This window comes from Protomyctophum parallelum, assembly GCF_964188405.1.
Source record: "Protomyctophum parallelum genome assembly, chromosome: 18".
Lineage (NCBI taxonomy): Eukaryota > Metazoa > Chordata > Actinopteri > Myctophiformes > Myctophidae > Protomyctophum > Protomyctophum parallelum.
The window spans coordinates 29,673,478-29,692,444 of NC_139716.1; the positions used below are offsets into that span (position 1 = coordinate 29,673,478).

Genomic DNA, 18,967 nt, shown 5'->3' on the forward strand with positions numbered 1-18,967 from the left:
AATTCCCAGTCGCCATCCCTGAGTCATTGGTGACACACATGACATGTTTGAAGTTGATCAGTCAGACGGTGCCCAAGTTAAGCCCGGGACAGACAGACACCCATTTCTGTCATTTATAGGAGTTCTGAAAATGTGGAGGAGGTTTCTAGTTTACATACTGTGTTGACTGTACTTGTAATTTGTGTAATATTGGTCTATGAATGTACATTGTAAATGAGATTCAAAACCAGCTGTGGTGGTGCAGTGCTGACATTAGGCATTTCTACAGTTAAATATGACCTTAACCCTCTCCCAACCCTTAACGCACCCCTCACCAACCTTAATCCGGTCGTTTCAATGCACCCCTCACCAACCTTAATCCGGTCGTTTTAACACACCCCTCACCAACCTTATGTCTAACCAATGACTAGTCTAAAGTATGCACCCCATTAATACAACATATGTATTGTTTATGAGAACGCCAATTTGTTTTTCTTCCACCATTTAAGATTAACTGTTGCCCTTTCATTAAGGTGATTTGGTGTTTGGTTTGTTACTACAGTCCTACAGTAAAATGTAGTACCGTATTTGCTTGAAATGTTTTTGAGTAAGAGTATGACTTAAAAAAAAGGAAAGAAAATAATCAGACCTCCTTTATCCATCCTTAATGGAATGAGAATATTCACAATTAATTGCAAAACATTTTTATTAATTTCCACTTACATAAAATGTATGCCAAATCTAGACCATTTCAACACTACAAACAAAAATAGCTGTTGCATATAATGAACTAATATTGCGTGATTTTCCCTATCAAAGCCTAGTAGCCAATGAATCTCGGGCTCACTCAGTGCTTCTTCTGGAAGGGATGTCCTCTGTGTCTGGGAGGTGAACTGAACTGGAAGAAGGTCTTGTTTGCATCTGGGTCCAGGCAAGAAAATCGTTTGCTCGCACCTTGGGGGCCTATGGACAGGAACTGGGGGCTTGCCTGGGGAGACGCCTGCTGGACAAACCCTGGGAGAGACATGGGAGTTAGAAAGATGTCTGTCAACCAGTGTTGCCAACTCTCGCGAGAGAAATAAGACAACCCACCTCCAAAAACAAGCCAACTGTTGCGAGAGAAATACACCAAATCTTTCCTCGAAAAACAAGCCCAACTAGATAAAGTACCCCGTGGGGCACAGGTCTCCACCAGGGCAGGTCAGGTTGTGGCCTCCTGGTGGCACTATAATAGGCCAATGTGAAAAGGGTGGCATTTATTTTTACGCAATTGGATGATTTGAGGCATGTTGTTCCAAAAACCCACCAGTTGGTGGCGCTATAACAGGCCAATGTGAAAAGGGTGGGATTATTCCTCAGCCTAGTAGGAAAATCTGTGAAAGATTTCAAGTAAATTGCACTGAGGCTTTTTGTTCAAATGCAAACTTTGAAAGCCAATGTTAGCCAATTAGGATGGAATATGAAATATCGGACAGATCCGTCTTGAACACATGACTATAGAGATACTGTGTAACTATTTTTGGACAGAATCTGGAGGAGTAATATCAAAAAATGTGTTTTACAAAACTCTGACTCCTGGTGGTGCTATAACAGGCCGTTCTGGAAATTTGGGGCACACTGTGTGCAACATTTGGCATCGACCGGGTTAATGGTGCCAGAGATTCGCTGGTAAAAGACGGATGGACGGACGGACACATGCACACACCACACACACGGACGGAGTGCTACGGCCTGGTGGAGACAATAATATGGCCATATAATAATAATAAAAAGATTTTATGCATTTCATTTGATGCAGATCATTCTAATTTCTAAACACTATGTATATATAATAATGAATGTTTTGGTCATTTATTATACTATTGCACACATACTTTAGCCATGGTTTAAGTAGTCACCATACCGATTCTGTCACTCAATGGGTACTCCCAGACAGTCGAGTCATGAAGATGCAAGATGCAGCTAAGAGCTTCCAATTGACGATATGCACACACGGCTGCCATCTTGCCAGCAAGGTGCTAACTAGGTGCAACTTCCCATAGACAGCCCATTCATCCAAACAGAAAAGTCCTATCTATTAAATAACGTCAAACTCACAAACATTGCAGCTGTACGGAAAGCTTAAATTATCCTCTTTCTATATATCTGCAATGTGTTTGTTTAATAAAACTCCACTGTAGACACTGAGCTCCTTTCTGTCAATAAATTCCTTGCAGATTCTTTTTTGCCGTGTGCATATCATCAATGATATCAACCGCCCATGCTGCAAGTTGCAGCCACGTAGAAGCTTAATTTTCCATCCACCAGCTGTTTAAAAACCAAGGTATATGAAACGGAGATAAGGTAACCAACGCTATCACGCAATTCCAGGTGGCAGATTCGTCGCACCATGGGATGATGGGAGCCATACTGCACCCGGAAGTTCGGCAGAATGCACTGGAGTCAATGAGAGCTCAGTGACCAGATCAACACTATTTCTGAATGACAGATCAGACAGGCATGACAGACATATAATACATTATTGTCTGCTGTGTTGCTTTTTGATGTGTACACTGTGTAATTTTATAGAGGTATCTAAAGAGCAAAAAGTACGTTTCTGAACGTGCCAACTGCCAAGTATCGCGAGACTGTCCACCGCTTCCTGTCTGGTAGCCAAATCTCGCGATACCCCCGGAACAGAAACAATACCGGCTGCTATTTAAATCCTCAAATAAAATTATGTAGGCTACTATGCACATCGAAAAGCTAGTGATTAGAAAACAAACTGTGATATGTCTTCTTTTATATGCCTGAACCGATTATATGCCACAGGTCTCAATGGTTCATAAATAATGTTTGTTATGAGCTGGTCAAGCTTGCTCCATTCACTGCTTTGTATTCATGTAACTTCCGGTGCGAGATTTGGCTCCCATGAAAGTGTCATGGCGCACATGACCATGACACTTCCTTCTCTAAGCTTCATTGTTAAAAACCAGGACGTGACACCTGATCTTAGCTGCTAACCTTAACCTCAGTAAAACTACACCTAAACTTAACCCTAAGCCCTAATCCTAACCTTAACCTCAGTAAATTTAACTTTCCCGGGGGCGTGGTTATAAGCACAACCTGTGTAGGAAATAGGAATTCGCATGTAGCCTCTGATTCACACTCGTCACACCAATGGGTATTTATAGTATACTAGACCGGCTGTAGAGCACAAAGTCGGTAACTTGTGACTGTTCGGGCATTCTTTGTGCTATACGTTATTCTTTACACACATTCCTGCTGATAATGTGTCGGTTAATCTCAGTAGGTAGATAGATCAAAGACATGTATATATACCATTACCGAGTAATCTTTTTCTGTGAAATCATAACTAGTCTGTTCTGTCAACGGAAAGATTGGTGACCTGACCAATGTTCCATATAAGTTAACTCAATGTAGTCTCATACTATACAACAGTAGACGTCAGGCTAAAGCACCCTGCCTGCTCACCAGTGTTAAACTGCTCTTTTGGAGGTGGTGGTGGCTCTCTTTCCCCCACCCCAACCATGCTGCGTAGTCTCAGAGAGTCATAGAGCCCCTGGAGTTTCTGATACGCCCTGTTTCTCTCCATCAGTCTCTCCGACACCTCGCTGTACTTCCTCTTGTAGTCCTCCATCATCTGAGTAGTTATGGTGAGACACAAGTAGCCAGAGCAAGAAGAAATGCATTTGTCAAATGGAAACAGAGGAGTGTAACATGTGTCTACATGAATCTTTAACTTGTACTTGGCTGCACAATTGTCACTCAACAAAAATCGTAAATAATACTACAATGTGCCACAAAGTAGAAATTGGCCCCAACACTGCAATTTCAATTCTTAAAAAGCGAAGCACTTCATAGAATATAAATATAATACATGTAATCAAACCAAAGTAGAGATGGTACATTATATTAGTCTGGTTAATCACTCCCCCTGATTTGATTCTGTGATTTCAAGGGGGGGGGGGGGTTAACCAGGCTAACATTATATTGCTGCCATCTCCGTTATGTTAGATTAGGCCAATTATTATGAATCTCTTATGCCCCTTTACACAGCCTGTTCAAGGTTGGAATGTTTCCCCCAAATGCCACCTTGCTGTTGTGTATAAAAGGTAAGCCAAGGGCACAGAATGGAGGGGCATTGTTGTGCCTTGCAAAATCAGTGGTTATCATACACACGGCAAGCCCCAGGGCTCCTTGAGGGTGTTCGTTGTCCCCAGCAAAATGAGTTAATATAGCATAACAATCAGCTTAACCACCTTAACCCTATATACATTGGATATTTGAATATAGCCAATCTACTAAGCTCAGGCAGTTCCATGGACAAATACATATATGATATGAAAATGTTTTAAAACCACTGCCCTAAATAATTAGGCCATGTCTAAATAAATAAAGATACATCAATATTATAGTTGTTTTTCTGTTAAAAATATCTGTAGGCTACTGTATGTATAAATTCTACAGACAGCTGTCATCTCAAGTTGTGTGTGCGCTGCGTATATGTGAAAGAGGGGAGGGAGATTGAGAGATCGAGCAAGCGAGAGTTAAATTATGTTATAAAGTGTTCTGTGTAAGGTATAGTTGTAAATGTATAGGATCTACCAACAGCTGTCAAACAGCACAGTGTAACAGTAGATGCTGACACTGTTGTGCACGTTTCTGATTTCAGATTGCTAGAATGCCTTGTAAAAACACACAAGGGGTGGATTTGTTTGGTTCTGTGTAAAAAGCCAAGTCCGGCATAATGACAGCTCTATGTTATGGTTTATGGCACCACTGCGGCATCTCTGTATAAAAGTGGCTTTTGATGTTACCTGTCAGTAACAATAGGATCTCTACAATACTGTGTGTGATAAAGGAATTGTGTTAATTCACTTAGCACAATTCCTTTATCATGCATGGTCTTGTAGAGATCCCATTTTAATGGATTTTGAGGTTGTTTTATTTCACTTCAAATGTTTAAAATAAACCCCCTTGGGATTTACAGATCCCGAGAACGATTTGTCTACCTTCTTCAATGAAGCGACTTCCCCCTTAACGGCATTGAGCTCCAGTTCTCTGCTCTGGTTCTGCTGGGTCAAGACCTTCTGCATTTGCTTCACCTGAGTTTCGGCCCGTGAGAGACTGTACTCTTGATACATACGCTCCTGGTGAACCTGTGGAACATGGAAGGAAAAAGGTATGAGTGAACACCTCACTGAAAGACCAGCATAAGTAACATTACACCAGAGCTACCAAAACGCCCTGTAAAGGACGTGGATTCATTCTTATTTTGTCGTTGAATTTAATGTGATTTCTGATTAATCTCTTTCAAATTGAAAACATTACTTGCAGAATTAGTACAGCAAATTACACAAAATAAATGCAAATTGGACCTGATAGCTCCAGAAGGCCAGAGCCCGGGCACTTATATCCAGAACTATTTCTGGCCGCAGACCTGCCAGCACCATTGCCTTGTACTCTTCAGAGGGTGACAACTCTGTCCTGACAATGTCAAATTTCCCAGAGAGGGCAGAGGAACATGCAGGGCAGATGGCAGGGGACCGGCTGAGCTCGCCGGATCCGTGCTGGTCGCAGAAGACATGGGAGCACGCTGTCACCCAGGCAAAGCCATACAACTTGGCCCGGCACTTGGGGAAGTTGCAGAGTAGTGTTTCATCGCAGAGAGACATGGCCATATCTGCACAAAGAATTTCAGTAAATAACTGCCCTGATAAATGCCATGGCAAAAAAAATGACTTACTGGAATTGTTAAAATACATATCATTGGTCTTCATGCTCATTATAAGATAGCGCCATTTATCTCTACTCTCCCTATGTCTCAGAGGACGGCTGTGGACAGTTCAGAAAGCTGCCTATCAGTAACAGGTTTGGTCATTTCAGACAAGAATGATGCAAAGTCAAGAACAATTGTTATTTTTGCATGCTTATAACTTTCCATGATGAGAAAGGCTGAAATTTCTATTAGGAACAAATGTGCTTATGACTATATGTATCTTGAAGTAATAAAGGCCATATAGTCTATAGTCAAAACAGCAAACTGTGAAAACAAGCCCGGGCTTTTGTGTTATCCTTTTAGAATGCTATTGTAGCCTACTGTACTGTACTATTTGCAAAACTGTTAATAAAGTAGATTATTCATTATTATCAACCAACCAACCAACCAAAAAACATAATTATTTCTTTGTTTCAAAAACCAAAAGTTCTATGAATTATTACCCTATAAATAATAATGTGAGAAATCAAACTATGGCATTAAAACTAGTTTCGTTTCGTAGTATGTTGATGTTTGTAGTTGATAAAAGCTTAAACGCTACGTTTTGCTGCCCTCATTTGGATAAGGTTAGCACTGCAGCTAACGTCAGCGTCACACGCAAATTTGGTCATACATTGGGATAATAACTTACCTTTCATCATGATAGGAAGTTATCAGATGTTTGTATAAATACTTACATACTACTGCTTGCTTAGTACTTGACCAGTTGCTGCCGGCTGCTGCTAGCAGTGCTGCTAACACGTTATTTATATAGCTCAAATGCTCAATGTATAGGCCGCGGCGCGGACAGATTTGAGTAAACGCGAGTGCGTTTTTTTAAATCACATTAGTTCATTAATAACAGGAGCTGTACCGTGGAATATAATGAAACTATTAAAGCTAACAGAGTGTCACTTAATATTGCTCTCTTTCAAAGGGGACATGTTCTAAAACTTCCTGGAATTCGACTCTGTTTTAACACCATTTACCATAACATTATGTCCAGGTGTCGTTCTCTAATAAGGTTGAATTGAGTTAGAGATTTCGCCCTCGGGGTATGGCCATTATTCCCTTCAAATAAAATAAGGGCTCCTGTTTTCTCATACGGGCTTTGAGTGGACATATAATGTGAGACACCTACTTAAATATGGTCTTTCCCTCCCCTTTGCCTCCCTCCCTCTCGCCCTTTTATCCATTTATCCACGTGGTACAGGAGTAAAGGCTGGGGGTGAAAGAGGGGCATTGTGCTGTGCAGCAGTGGATCCGGGGGTTCATATTGAGAGAGGGGAGATGCTCACTCAACTGTGTCCAGCACGCCATTGTCGCAGATTCCCATCTATTCTCTGCCTTTTAAATAGAGCTCCATGCAGTGGAAGGGGGGGGGGGGGGAGTAGAATACATGAAATACATGCATGCATGCATGCATGTGGAATGACTGTGTGCCCTCACTCACCACAGTCCGTGGATAATTAGCACTATATAAATCAAAGCATTCAAATAATCTCAGTGGAGTTGTGAAGGCTACTGTTGGCTAATGTTCACTGGCAAAGGCCTGCCCTACAGTGTGATCAGGTGGTTATTAAGCTACAGGTCTAGCCTAATAAATCGATGGACTTCAACTTCAACTATATATATATATATATATATATATATATATATATATATATATATATATATATATATATATATATATATATATATATATATATATATATATATATAAACAATTAAGCACACACCTGTTAGGTAAGTAACATCAAGTTAAGTGGAACCTAAATTACGCATAGGACAACAACATAAACAAAAACATATGGGTTTGACAATACTGTCACATTTTAGGCTATTGGAAGTTTATGGTTCCAGAGTGGTAGTGTGAAGCTAAAGAAATAAGCGGAGGAGAGAGAACCCGAGAGCCTGTGTGTTACACGCCATTGAAATGCAAATATCATTGAAGAACAAGGAGTGGTTGTATGTGTGTGTGTGTGTGTGTGTGTGTGTGTGTGTGTGTGTGTGTGTGTGTGTGTGTGTGTGTGTGTGTGACTGTGTGTGTGCAGTCTGAGAGGAGGGGCGCAAACAGGACAAGTTTGGGGGAGAAGAGACTTTAGAAAACAGCCCCACACACGTCCTGACGGCGGCTTCATATGACACAGTGCAGACCTACGGATTACCATACCTCTAACCCCCCTGTTTCTAACACAGAAATCACCTTGAAGAATTTCAAATTTAAAAATTTCTCCTTCCTAAATAGGCTACCTTGCGAGTTTTGTTGGCCTTTGACTTGTGGATGGTAGTAGCCCGTGCAAGTAGGCTACAGACAACGACCCAGTGCCATTGAATCTACTGATGCCCCCCTCTCTCTCTGTGTCCTCGTGAATCATGTCACGCCGGAAGCAGAAACGACCCCAGCAACTCGTTAATGCGGACCCGGGGGGCACACGGCTTCTATCTAACGGTGAGAAAAGTTATGTATTAATTAATTCGTTTATTTAGGCCTAGGCCTACATTCCTGAATATTGTGTGACCACTTTGATGAGGACGCAACAGTTCTGCAGCACTAGGTCGTCCAAAAAAAGTGTGATTATGGAATTACTAGGCTAGCAAATCATCTTCACCAAAACCCAAATTTATGTTGTTCATTGGCATAACAGTGTTTATTTATTTAAAATAAAATAGTTAGGCTAATTTATGCTTGTCTTTATTTCACCTTGTAGTCAAATAACTAACCTGATTTAATACACTTAAAGTTTGTATACCGTAGTTTAAGTTTAAAAAAAGTTTTGTCCACTCGAGAAACGCATCGTGCTTAGCCACTCATTGTAACGGCCCCATAAATAATGGAGGATTCAGGTAGCCTACATTGTCAGAAATCACAATCAGAATTTTCATTGTCACTTCACACAATTATAGGTGTAAAACAGTGGGCGAAAGTAGTTGTTGTGCAAGCTCTCATCATTAGCTACAGTTACATTGAAGAATTAGGATAGGCAGAAATAAGAAAGGAACAAAGAAAAAGAGTTGAAAAAGAAGAGAAAAGGGCACAGTGAAATATGAAATGTCCCATATACCTGTAGACAAGGTGCATGTTTAAAAATAGCAATGGATGGATAGCAATATGGAAGGCAGAGATGCTTCTTGTGCAGGTGGGAGACATATCCAGCAGATTGTTGCCAGTAAACTTGTCTCTCTGATTTGAATAGAGTAGGATTACTATCACAACTGTGGCCATTTTCCTAGACCTCTAGTCTAGGAAACCAACAGGCTACCCATTGCTGTCTGCTGGAGGTCTTTCATTAGTGTGTGTAGAGCACTCTCCTATTTGTTAACAATAAGGTGCATGGGCGGGGGGATGGGAGTGATTTTGGTAAAGATTAATATTCTACCCCTCTATTCTCTTCTCTCGCTCTGTCTTTCTCTCTCCATGCCTTTCTTCCTTGTGTTTTCCTCCTTCCCCCATTTTATACCCTCTCAATAGTTCTGTCCCCTCTCTCTCTTTCTCACCCTAGTCCTATACTCCTATTGACTGTATATACTCCTACGCGGTTGGGGGTTTAGATGAAGAAGGGAAGGAAAAGATTCGGGAGGGGAGAGAGAATGCACACGCACTTTGTGTGATGGCAGCATAGGCTGGCTTAACGCTGCACTGCTTTAAACTTTAGGCACTTGCCCCTAACAATCTCGGCAGGTAGACTTCCACAAAGGAAAGTGGAAGTTTTCCTGGGAAACTATTTTTGCATGCCCTGTGGGGCTGGGTCTATTGAAAAGGACCACAGAAGGAATTTCAGTGAGGTACAGTCATTCATTCCATCACTATATCTCTCCAGGAGGGAATAGTTAGTTTGTCTCTCCATTGTTGCTACCCTCCCCCCTTCGTTTTTCTTTTTTAGTCTTTCTCACTCTGTGCTCAAGATTCTGAAAGAATTTGACCCCTGAGCTGCAAAGGTCAGATCAGTTGACCAATCAGAGTGCCCGGACAGTGCCCAGAACCCTTAGCATGGCCTGACCCTTAACCTCCACTGTGACGTAAGGGGGGAAGGGTGAATAGGGAGATGAAAGACGTAACTGCTGCAGGGAGGGGGTGGGTTAAGAGGGGTTATGGGTTGTCTTGGTGATGTCTATTGTCCTCTAAAATGTGTTGTCATAGCAGCAAGGTGGTCTGTAAGCTTTTTTGTGTGTGCAAGACGTTTGAGGAGTTTTGCTGTGGTGTGCACAGATTGAGACAAGACATTACAAAGACATAAAGGAGTTTCTCTGTGTTGTTTGTTTGTGTATAGCCTATTGGAGGCAATTTCCTGTTAGGACTTCTTTTTGAAGTTTGAAGTAGACTCTTTTGGCATGCTTTCAAATTTGTAAAGCTAAATAAACAAATCATTGACTCATTAAACATAAGTGAATGTTTATTATTATTATTATTATTATATTCCTGCATCCAAGATACTGTATGCACTATGCAGGCAGTTATTGTATAGAGAAATACATAATTTATTTTACATGAATGAAGTTATTATAAAGCTATTCTCTTTCTTTCTATACATAGATGACCACCTGGCCGTGAAGTCACCCTCAACTTCGCTTGGTTCAGAGCTGACATCATCAGGTTCCTCCTCCTCATCCCCCACCTCTCTCCAGGACTGCCAGCCGCCACTGGCCCCTCGCCCATCCCCCGGTGGGCTCCACGCGCCCTCTTTGCCCATTGAAAGCTCGCCTCCTCCCCACTGGCCAAATCACATTGTCCCTTACACCACCTCGCTCCCCAACACCCACTCTTCCCTCTCCCCAGACTTCCCTCACCCTTCCCTCTCATCCCAGACCCACTCGCCTCCTCCGTTGGGTCAGACCTCAGGCTCCCACACCCTGTCCCATCAAGGCCTCTCTCACTCCACCATGAGCTCTCCGCAGATGGGTTGCTCTGCTACCACCACTGCCTCCACCTCTTCATCCTCATCTTCCTCCTCTTCCCAGTGTGCACCGCCCCACCGCGAGAGCTCCAGCCCCAGCCTGGGTCAGCGGCAGGTCCCTAGCCCTTCGCGGCAACGGGGACAAATCCAAGTGCCCCCAACGCTGGCCGTGCTCTTGGAGGAGCTGAGGCTATTACAGCAGAGGCAGATCCACCAGATGCAAATGACAGAGGAGATCTGCAGGCATGTGCTGCGTCTCGGTGGGGCCGTCTTTGCCCCGGATATTACCTCACAAGCCGGCAAAGTGGAGATCCGCCAGAAATCAAATGAAGCCGGGTCTCCCTCGCCAACACCCCCCTCTCCTGCTCCTCCAGCGACCTCAACCTCAATGGCACTCCTTACAAGCCTCCCGTCCTCCCTGTTCCCTCAGTCCTCTGGATCTAAGTCCAGTGTTTCACACATAAATGGAATCAGAGCGACGTCATCATCTGTCTCTTCATCATTGCCTTCCTCCTCTATGTCGTCCTCTATCAGCGCCTCTGTTGCCTCCCTGCACCCCCTCTCCCTGTCGCTGGGCCTGCCGCCTCGTTACCTCCATGAGAAATCCTCCAACACCTCCTCTTTGTTCAGTCACGGCAATGGCATCAGTTTCACCACGCCTCCTCTCCCCACCTCAAGCCACTCACTGGACCTCCTGCAGCCTAGCTCCTCCCTGGGATCTGCCTCTTCGCTGGGGCGTCCTCAGCATGCCTGCAGGTTCTGCGGCAAGGTCTTGAGCAGCGATTCGTCCCTTCAGATCCACCTCAGGTCGCACACGGGTGAGAGGCCCTATCAGTGTCCAGTTTGCCTCAGCCGTTTCACCACCAGGGGCAACCTCAAAGCCCACTTCTTGCGACACAGGGAGCAGAACCCGGAACTTTCCCTCTCCCTGCTTCCCCCAGCACTATGTGAGCCGATCCAGGCTAACCCCATCCCCAGTTCCGGCCAGAGACGGAGGAAGCGGCGGGCAGACGACGAGGAGCCATTCAACGGGATTAAAGGCAGCGTTCCAGGGATGGCAGAGAGCATGGGGTTAGCGTTCCTGTCCGGTGGCTCCGGTCGCCCCTCCCCGTCCTCTCTACCCCTGCCTCCCTCTGTGGACATGGCACTGTTGTCCACTGCACATTCACTGCTGCAGCTCAACCGAGCCTCCGCTGCGGCCGCCGCGGGCACATCTGGCAACGTACTGCCCTCTTCCTCCGCCTCGGCCTCGTCTTCCGCATCCATCATCAACCAGTTCAAAGGAGCAAAGCAGCAGCGCTTTGACGAGAACACGCCTCCTCACTCTGCCCTTCACCCGAGCGCTCAGTACTCCCAGCTGGCCCACCTCCCCAAGATCCTCTTTCCCGGAGGCGCCTCCCCCCACCACCTCGCCCTTCTCCGGCCCCCGGCCCACCCGTCCGCCTCCCACCTCGCCTCTCATCAGCTGCCCTTCCCCTTCCCCCCGTTCCCCAAACTGCCAACCTCCTCTCCCTCCTCTTCCTCTCCCGCTCCCTCCACCCAGACCTCGGACACGTCCAAGTTGCAGCGGTTGGTGCAGAAGCTCGAGAAGCGGCCCCACGGAGTGGCCTCCTCTTCCTTTTGCCCGTCCACCTCGTTCCAGAATTCGGCCGATAACACCCACGGGCAGGACCTCACCACCACCACTGCCTACCGCAGGGAGATGTTAGCCGCTCTCGGCCTCAGCCCGAGTGCCACTAACGGGGCACCGATGAGCAGCCAGGGAATCCTCGGTTCCACCGCCACCATGGCTGGTGGCACCTCTACTCTGCCCAACACACTGGCCACCAACCAGTGCGGGGTGTGCCTGCGCGTCCTCAGCTGCCCCAGGGCACTGCGCTTGCACCAGGCCACGCACCTGGGAGAGCGCCCCTTCCCCTGTAAGCTGTGTGGCCGCTCTTTCTCCACCAAAGGCAGCCTGCGGGCCCACCTGGCTACCCACCGCGCTCGTCCGGCCAACGCCCGCACTCAGAACTCTTGTCCACTGTGTCCACGCAAGTTTACCAACGCTCTTGTGCTCCAGCACCATATCCGCCTGCACCTCGGAGGGCAGATACCGCCGGAGGACGAAGTGCCTTTTGAAGAACCGGAACACACAAGCCTGACCGATGGAAATATTGACTCGTTGGGCTCTGCGTCCAATTTCCAACAAATCCTCCCCCTGGCCTTAACAATGGGCAGCAACTATAAATCTCAGATCAGTGTCCTGGACCCAGGGTTAATTTCCAAGCAAACACCAACTGCCAACCTGATCTCTGTGAAGATGGAACAATCTGAGGCGTCCATGCCCAGCCTTAGCCCACCCCCGATCCATAATCCCTCCCCAGCGGGAGTGGAGGACCCCCTGTGTCTCGGCGACAACCCCTCGTTTCAGGATAGCCCTGTGAATGGCTCTGCATACCCGAAGGACCAGGCTGACCCAGGCAGCGCGATCTCTCTCAAAGCACCCTCAGCCGGTTCTGACACGTCTGTAGTTAGTGGTAAACCAGAGGAAGAAGACGCTCCTCTTTCCCTCTGCGTTTCAAAGCCCAAGGTGGAGAGCGACGTGGTACAGAGTGAAGTAGTGCCGACTCCGAGTGAAGTTAGCAATGTTCCTGCCTTGTCTACAGAAAGTCAAGCTAGCGCTACCTCATGCCTCACGTCCGGCCTCACGCTCGGCTCCGAGTGTTCTCCAAAGTCTCCCATCGCTGACAACCCCTTACCTGCACTCACGCCTCCTGCAAGTCCTAAAGCACTTCCAGAAGAGCAAGAACCCTCTATCGATATAACGAAAGAGCCCGAGAGAGACAACGGGATCACCACCACACCCAGGAAGACTTTACCGGTCCTTGACTCGGAGCAGGTGAAGGAGGTCCCTGTTGAGGAGGCCCCCCTAGAAAAACCTGTAGAGGACACTGAGCCTCCCCCACCAACCCCAACGCCACCTACCCAGCCTCCTCGCCCTGACAAACCTTACAGCTGTTCCCAATGTGGGAAGGCCTACGCAAGCCGCAGTGGTCTTAAGGTAAGCACACAAGGATTACAGTGGGTACAGTGTTTTTCCTGAATTTAGTCAATAATCAAGTTGGAATATTTATGATGAAATGAAAAAGATGTCATGTTATAGGCATAGGTATAGACAGACAGACAGGCAGGCAGGCAGGCAGTAAGGATGAAATATAGATACAGGTAACTGTAGAAAACACGTACAGAATAAACTTAAGACTAGTAACACTAGTACAAATAAGAACATTATAAAAAAATATATAGTATAAGGAAGGATGACATAACATCTGACCTGGCCATATGCGCCAGTAGGTATCATGTGCATTCTATCAACGACAATACAAGTGGCATATAAATAGACTGACCAGACATGTATGAATTAATTTAATGTGAAATCTATCACAGTAAGATGGATCGTAGTCATGTACGTACAGCAGGTACCGAATACTTAATACAGTAAAATGTATCAATATGCATATACTGTAGGTATACTGTACTGTGTAACTGTAGCATTTAACCCATTTTGACCTGACATTTTCTAAAAATGTCTTCTACATCCTGACAGTTTTCAGAAAAGGCTATGTTTCTATGTCAGTCGTTCTTACATTTTTCAAAAATAGCAGACCTACAAGCTCGTAGCGCGCCACTTGGTGGCGCGCTATGAGCTTGTAGATCTGCTATTTTTCAATAGCTAAAGCATAACATAATGCTAACACCAAAAGGGGTTCCCATTCAGAATGGGTTAAAGCGTATATAGTATGTGCAGAGAATCTACAATAATGACTGTATTTTCATGTGAAAGGATTGTTTCATTATGGACACAATGAGTAAAATGTCTTGATCATAAACCAAAGATTCTTGTGACTACCATCAACAGGGCCACATGAAAACGCACCCGGGGACTGCAACCAACCCCGCTCCCAAGGTTCAAGCCAGTGACAATGATAATGTGGATGAGTGCGGTTCAAAATCACCCAATAAGAACACCGGACAGCTGGATGAAAAACAAGGATTGGCTATATCTCCTGAGAAAGGCAATAAACCCGAGCCTCTACCAATCAGTGTAGGAGCAAGTGTGGATGGGGAGAAACCAATGGACACTTCAACAGTCTACAAATGATGACTGGCTGAATGCCCCGACTCATTTTTGACAAGGGAATGTATTATTTTTTTAACTAGGATATTTCCTTTCTTATTTTTGTTCAAAAAGTATTGATTCTAATTCATGTCTGTATTTCTATATTATTCAAAATGTGTGTGTGTGTGTGTGTGTGTGTGTGTGTGTGTGTGTGTGTGTGTGTGTGTGTGTGTGTGTGTGTGTGTGTGTGCGCGTGTGCGTGTGCGTGTGCGTGTGCGTGTGTTGCGTTTTAGCGTAACATGTAAATGACTGTGAAAGTACTGCTAGAGTCAATTTAGCTATTTTTGTACTTCAAAGAACACGGTGAGGCCTTATGTTATGCATGTCACAGAACTGTCAAGATGAGATGAGATTCAATGTCACACGATGCAGTGTGCGTGTTAGCCCTGGTCCAGTGCTTACAGCGAGTCTCTCTGACGCCCTGTGGAAGTCCCTTCCGCAGCCCTCTGGTGATATTCTCACCGTGCGCGGGTTTTCAAATCCCAGCAAATAAACAAAACGACGTAACTACTCACCGAAACAAAGCCTGCTAGACCTTGGTAAAAGTCTATTCTCGTAGCTGGGAAGCCTCTCAGGTCCCCAGTTTCTCTCTAAAATGCACTATTTTAATCATTAAATAAAATGAATCCAACCAGATCGGCGCAGGTAAAACCCGGAAATGCCATAGTAGAAGAAATGACTCTGCCCGGTAAATTCAGGGTACATTGCGTTATTAAAATGGCACACAGTGCATTTTAGAGAGAAACTGGGGACCTGAGAGGCTTCCCAGCTACGAGAATAGACTTTTACCAAGGTCTAGCAGGCTTTGGTTCGGTGAGTAGTTACGTTGTTTTGTTTATTTGCTGGGATTTGAAAACCTGCGCACGGGAGTGAGAATATCACCAGAGGGCTGCGGAAGGGACTTCCACAGGGCGTCAGAGAGAGACTCGCTGTAAGCCCTGGGCCAGGGCTATGTGCGTGTCTACTGACAGACATTTCCGAGCACAGATAATGACAAACAGTGTGAGCTGTAAACTGAGATTATTCGATTCAAGAATGATGAGATTACTAGATTTTTTTACAAAAATAAGTTACATACCAAAACAGGCCTACTTAGTGGTGGCCATTCTTAAACTGCAATTACATCATTTGCCCTTTTTTTATTCTTACGTTCTCAATGTGATGCTGCTGAATTGATGTTTCTGGTGTATTGACATGCACTGTGTCCTCTGCTGCTTGGCTGCCTATGGAAACACAACGATGGTGATACTATGTTATTGTTGATGTTAATAATGGACATAATGCCGATGAGGGCGATGATTGTTTTAGATTAACGGTGAAATCGGTGAGCAATTGCGGTACATTTAGCCGTCAGTGTTACGAGTAGCAAATGATGATTGTAACCAGTTTTCTATTAGTCTGCTAATAGTATGATCTGCAGAGTCTCCTGATGAACTGTTGTGGAACTTTGAACAAAGGAAGAAGAAAAAGAAAACATGGTTCAGCCTAGATTTACCCACTAGTGTTTAGTGTTGCAACACAGTGCAATCGGGAGTGATGAACCCTAGCATCCCTATTATCTGGGGGCAAACATTTGGCAAAAATAGCAGATCTACAAGATCACAAAGCGTCAAGTTGTGAGGCTGGTGATCAGCTATTTTTGCCGAAGAAATTTGGTTTAGGGGGAAATGGAGGGGGCCTAATATAGACACCTGGGGGCCTCTGATCGACAAGTACTGTATATACCGTTTAAGTGGTTAAATTCAGGGTTTAAAATGAACACTGGATTTAGCTGTGTATCCCCCCTCTGTCTGTCTGTCTCTCTCTCCCTCTCTCTCTCTCTCTCTCTCTCTCTCAAAGCACTTGAGAGTTACATTTTCTGCCCCTGCAGGAACTGTCTGCACTCACTACATTCCCACTTAGTAGCTCGACTATTGTTTTCATACACTTTTATCTTGTAATGTTATTTCTTTGTAGTCGTGATATGACATGTGGTTATTGTGTGAGTTCTAAAAAAATAAATAAAACGCTGTTGATGTGAGGATGACCACCTTTGTGTTGTCTATGAGGATGGGGGTCAGCACCATTGTCTTACATAAAAAGTTGTAAAATGGAGATACAAGGTTTCTGACCGCGCTGTGCAGCTTGCGTGACTCTTTGTTGGTCTGACTATACATTGTTGGTCAGTTTTATATTGGTGACGCTCAGTGTGTCTGGATGTGGGCTCTTTTGTCTGGTCTAGCTGTCTGCTAATTCTGCCTTTTTTGCCTTCAATTTCTTTTCATATGTCTCAGTTCCTCCGTTTTGTGAGTGTGTGCGTGTGTTGTGTGTGAAAGGGATAATCAGAGCCTGTATGAGTGTGATTGAGGGTGCAGCTGTAAAGGGTGCCACCCTCCCTCCACCCTCCTCTCTCTCTCTGTCATACTCGCTTTCATACTCACCCTCTTTCATTTTCTCTTTCATTTCTCTCTCTCTCCCCCTCTCTTGCTGCCCCCCGCCCCCTCCTTGTGTAATGGGCCGACACACAGGAAGCTCTAATCCTCACACAATGCTACCCCTCTTCCCCCCAGAATGACTGGGAGCAGGGCGGAGGGCAATAGGGACCAACCTGGCCCAGCTGTCCCCAAAATGGCCGCCTCTAATCCCTGCCGTAGCCTACTGGGGCGCTCCTGAAACCATGACAACTGGTATCCACGGAGAAGAATGGCCAGGGTAGAGAGTGGTTAGTAGACAAAGGGCCTGAAAGGAGCCATGTGTGAGAAGTTTGTCCACAGACGTGTCTCAATCAAAGGAGAGCGATGATTTGTGATGTGATGAGTCAGTGTTGTGATGATGATGATGATCGGAGCTCTCACTTTGAGAGGAAGGAGGAGGGAGTGATGATGATGATGAGCATTGATGGCTTTGATCATAGAACACATAATGGCACATCTATGGATGGACAATCCATTGCAGTATTTATTAACAGTTTGGAGAATTACAGTAGGCCTAAATTTCAACTCAATACAAAGCTGTTAACTGTGGACGACACCATAAAGCATTACACTTGTTAGGTAACAGGTACAGGTACAATAGGGTCCACCATGTTCAATTCATCATAACATTCAGAGACGTACAAATATACACTTCTATATAGCCAAAAACAGGAAAATCACCATAGAGGAGGGAAAAAGGGGGGGAAAATATATACAGTGAGGGGGAAAGGGGTGGGTGAGGGATTCAGGTTTTACAGGTGTCCTTTGAGAGTGGTTTTGAAGGAGTCAAGGGATTTGCATGTCTTAATGACTGTTGGTAGGGCGTTCCACATTCTGGTGGCATAGGAGCAAAAATAATTGAGTCCCTTGTTTGTGCCGAATCTGGGTTGCACATGGTTTGTTGAACTCCCTCTGGCGTTGTGGGTGTGGACTTCGTTGACATTATTTAGACATGGGTATCTTGGTGGTGTAGCGAATCTTGTGGACCAGATCCATTGCAAGATGCTGTACTCTGTCGTCAACTGTCGTCAAACTGGTCAGCCTGACCAGTTTGTTTTGGAACGTCTGGAGCCTTGTTTAAAGGGCCTTTGATGTGATGTGGTACCAAGAGGTGCATGCATATAGTCAAAGAAACCTTGTATGAGGGCTCCTGTCAGGGTCTTCAAGGTGTTTTTGTTGACCAGTGAGGAGATCCTGTATAGAGAGGGTATGCGCATGACATCATCATCATACCCGGAAGTTATGGGAGAACGCCTACTGAGTGGCAAAAAACTACTTTCTGGCCTTGACAGCCCATACATCCACGCAGAAAAGTCCTATCTGATAGCATTAAATGCCATCAAACAATGTTAAACTCACTTTGCCACTCGATTCGCCATTCACTTTATGCATGCACTGGAAGGGCACTCAGTCTTCCACAACATCAAGGCGCGAGGTCCCCAAAATGCAACCCACGATTTTGCTCCCGATATAAATTAAAATAAAATATTGATAAATGTAGTCTATTTGTTATTAACAATTAGCAATAGGCCTATAATAATCAATAATAATAATAATCATTATCACAATCATAATTAATAATTGATAATTAGTAATGATAATATCCAGAAAAGAATCGATGAATACATTAATAAAACGTATTAAGCAAGTGGTGAAAGTAATAAATAATAAACAATATATAAAAAACGTTATTTTTATATTGAATGAATTGCTCTCT

The 18,967-nt window shown here is 44.8% G+C and overlaps 2 protein-coding genes across 2 annotated transcripts; one reads left to right on the plus strand and one right to left on the minus strand.

The window, feature by feature from the left end:
* Positions 1 to 826: 826 nt before the first annotated feature.
* Positions 827 to 5,663, minus strand: ccnb1ip1 (cyclin B1 interacting protein 1; the record flags this gene model as incomplete). The annotated part of the gene is made up of 4 exons (XM_083789519.1): positions 827 to 993; positions 3,454 to 3,622; positions 4,995 to 5,141; positions 5,361 to 5,663. 4 exons carry the CDS (start codon positions 5,661 to 5,663, stop codon positions 827 to 829), a joined length of 786 nt encoding a protein of 261 aa, XP_083645645.1.
* Positions 5,664 to 8,116: 2,453 nt separating this feature from the next.
* Positions 8,117 to 14,779, plus strand: LOC310876073 (uncharacterized protein; the record flags this gene model as incomplete). Its single annotated transcript, XM_083789520.1, has 3 exons — positions 8,117 to 8,192; positions 10,275 to 13,678; positions 14,537 to 14,779. 3 exons carry the CDS (start codon positions 8,117 to 8,119, stop codon positions 14,777 to 14,779), a joined length of 3,723 nt encoding a protein of 1,240 aa, XP_083645646.1.
* Between the last annotated feature and the right edge of the window lie 4,188 nt (positions 14,780 to 18,967).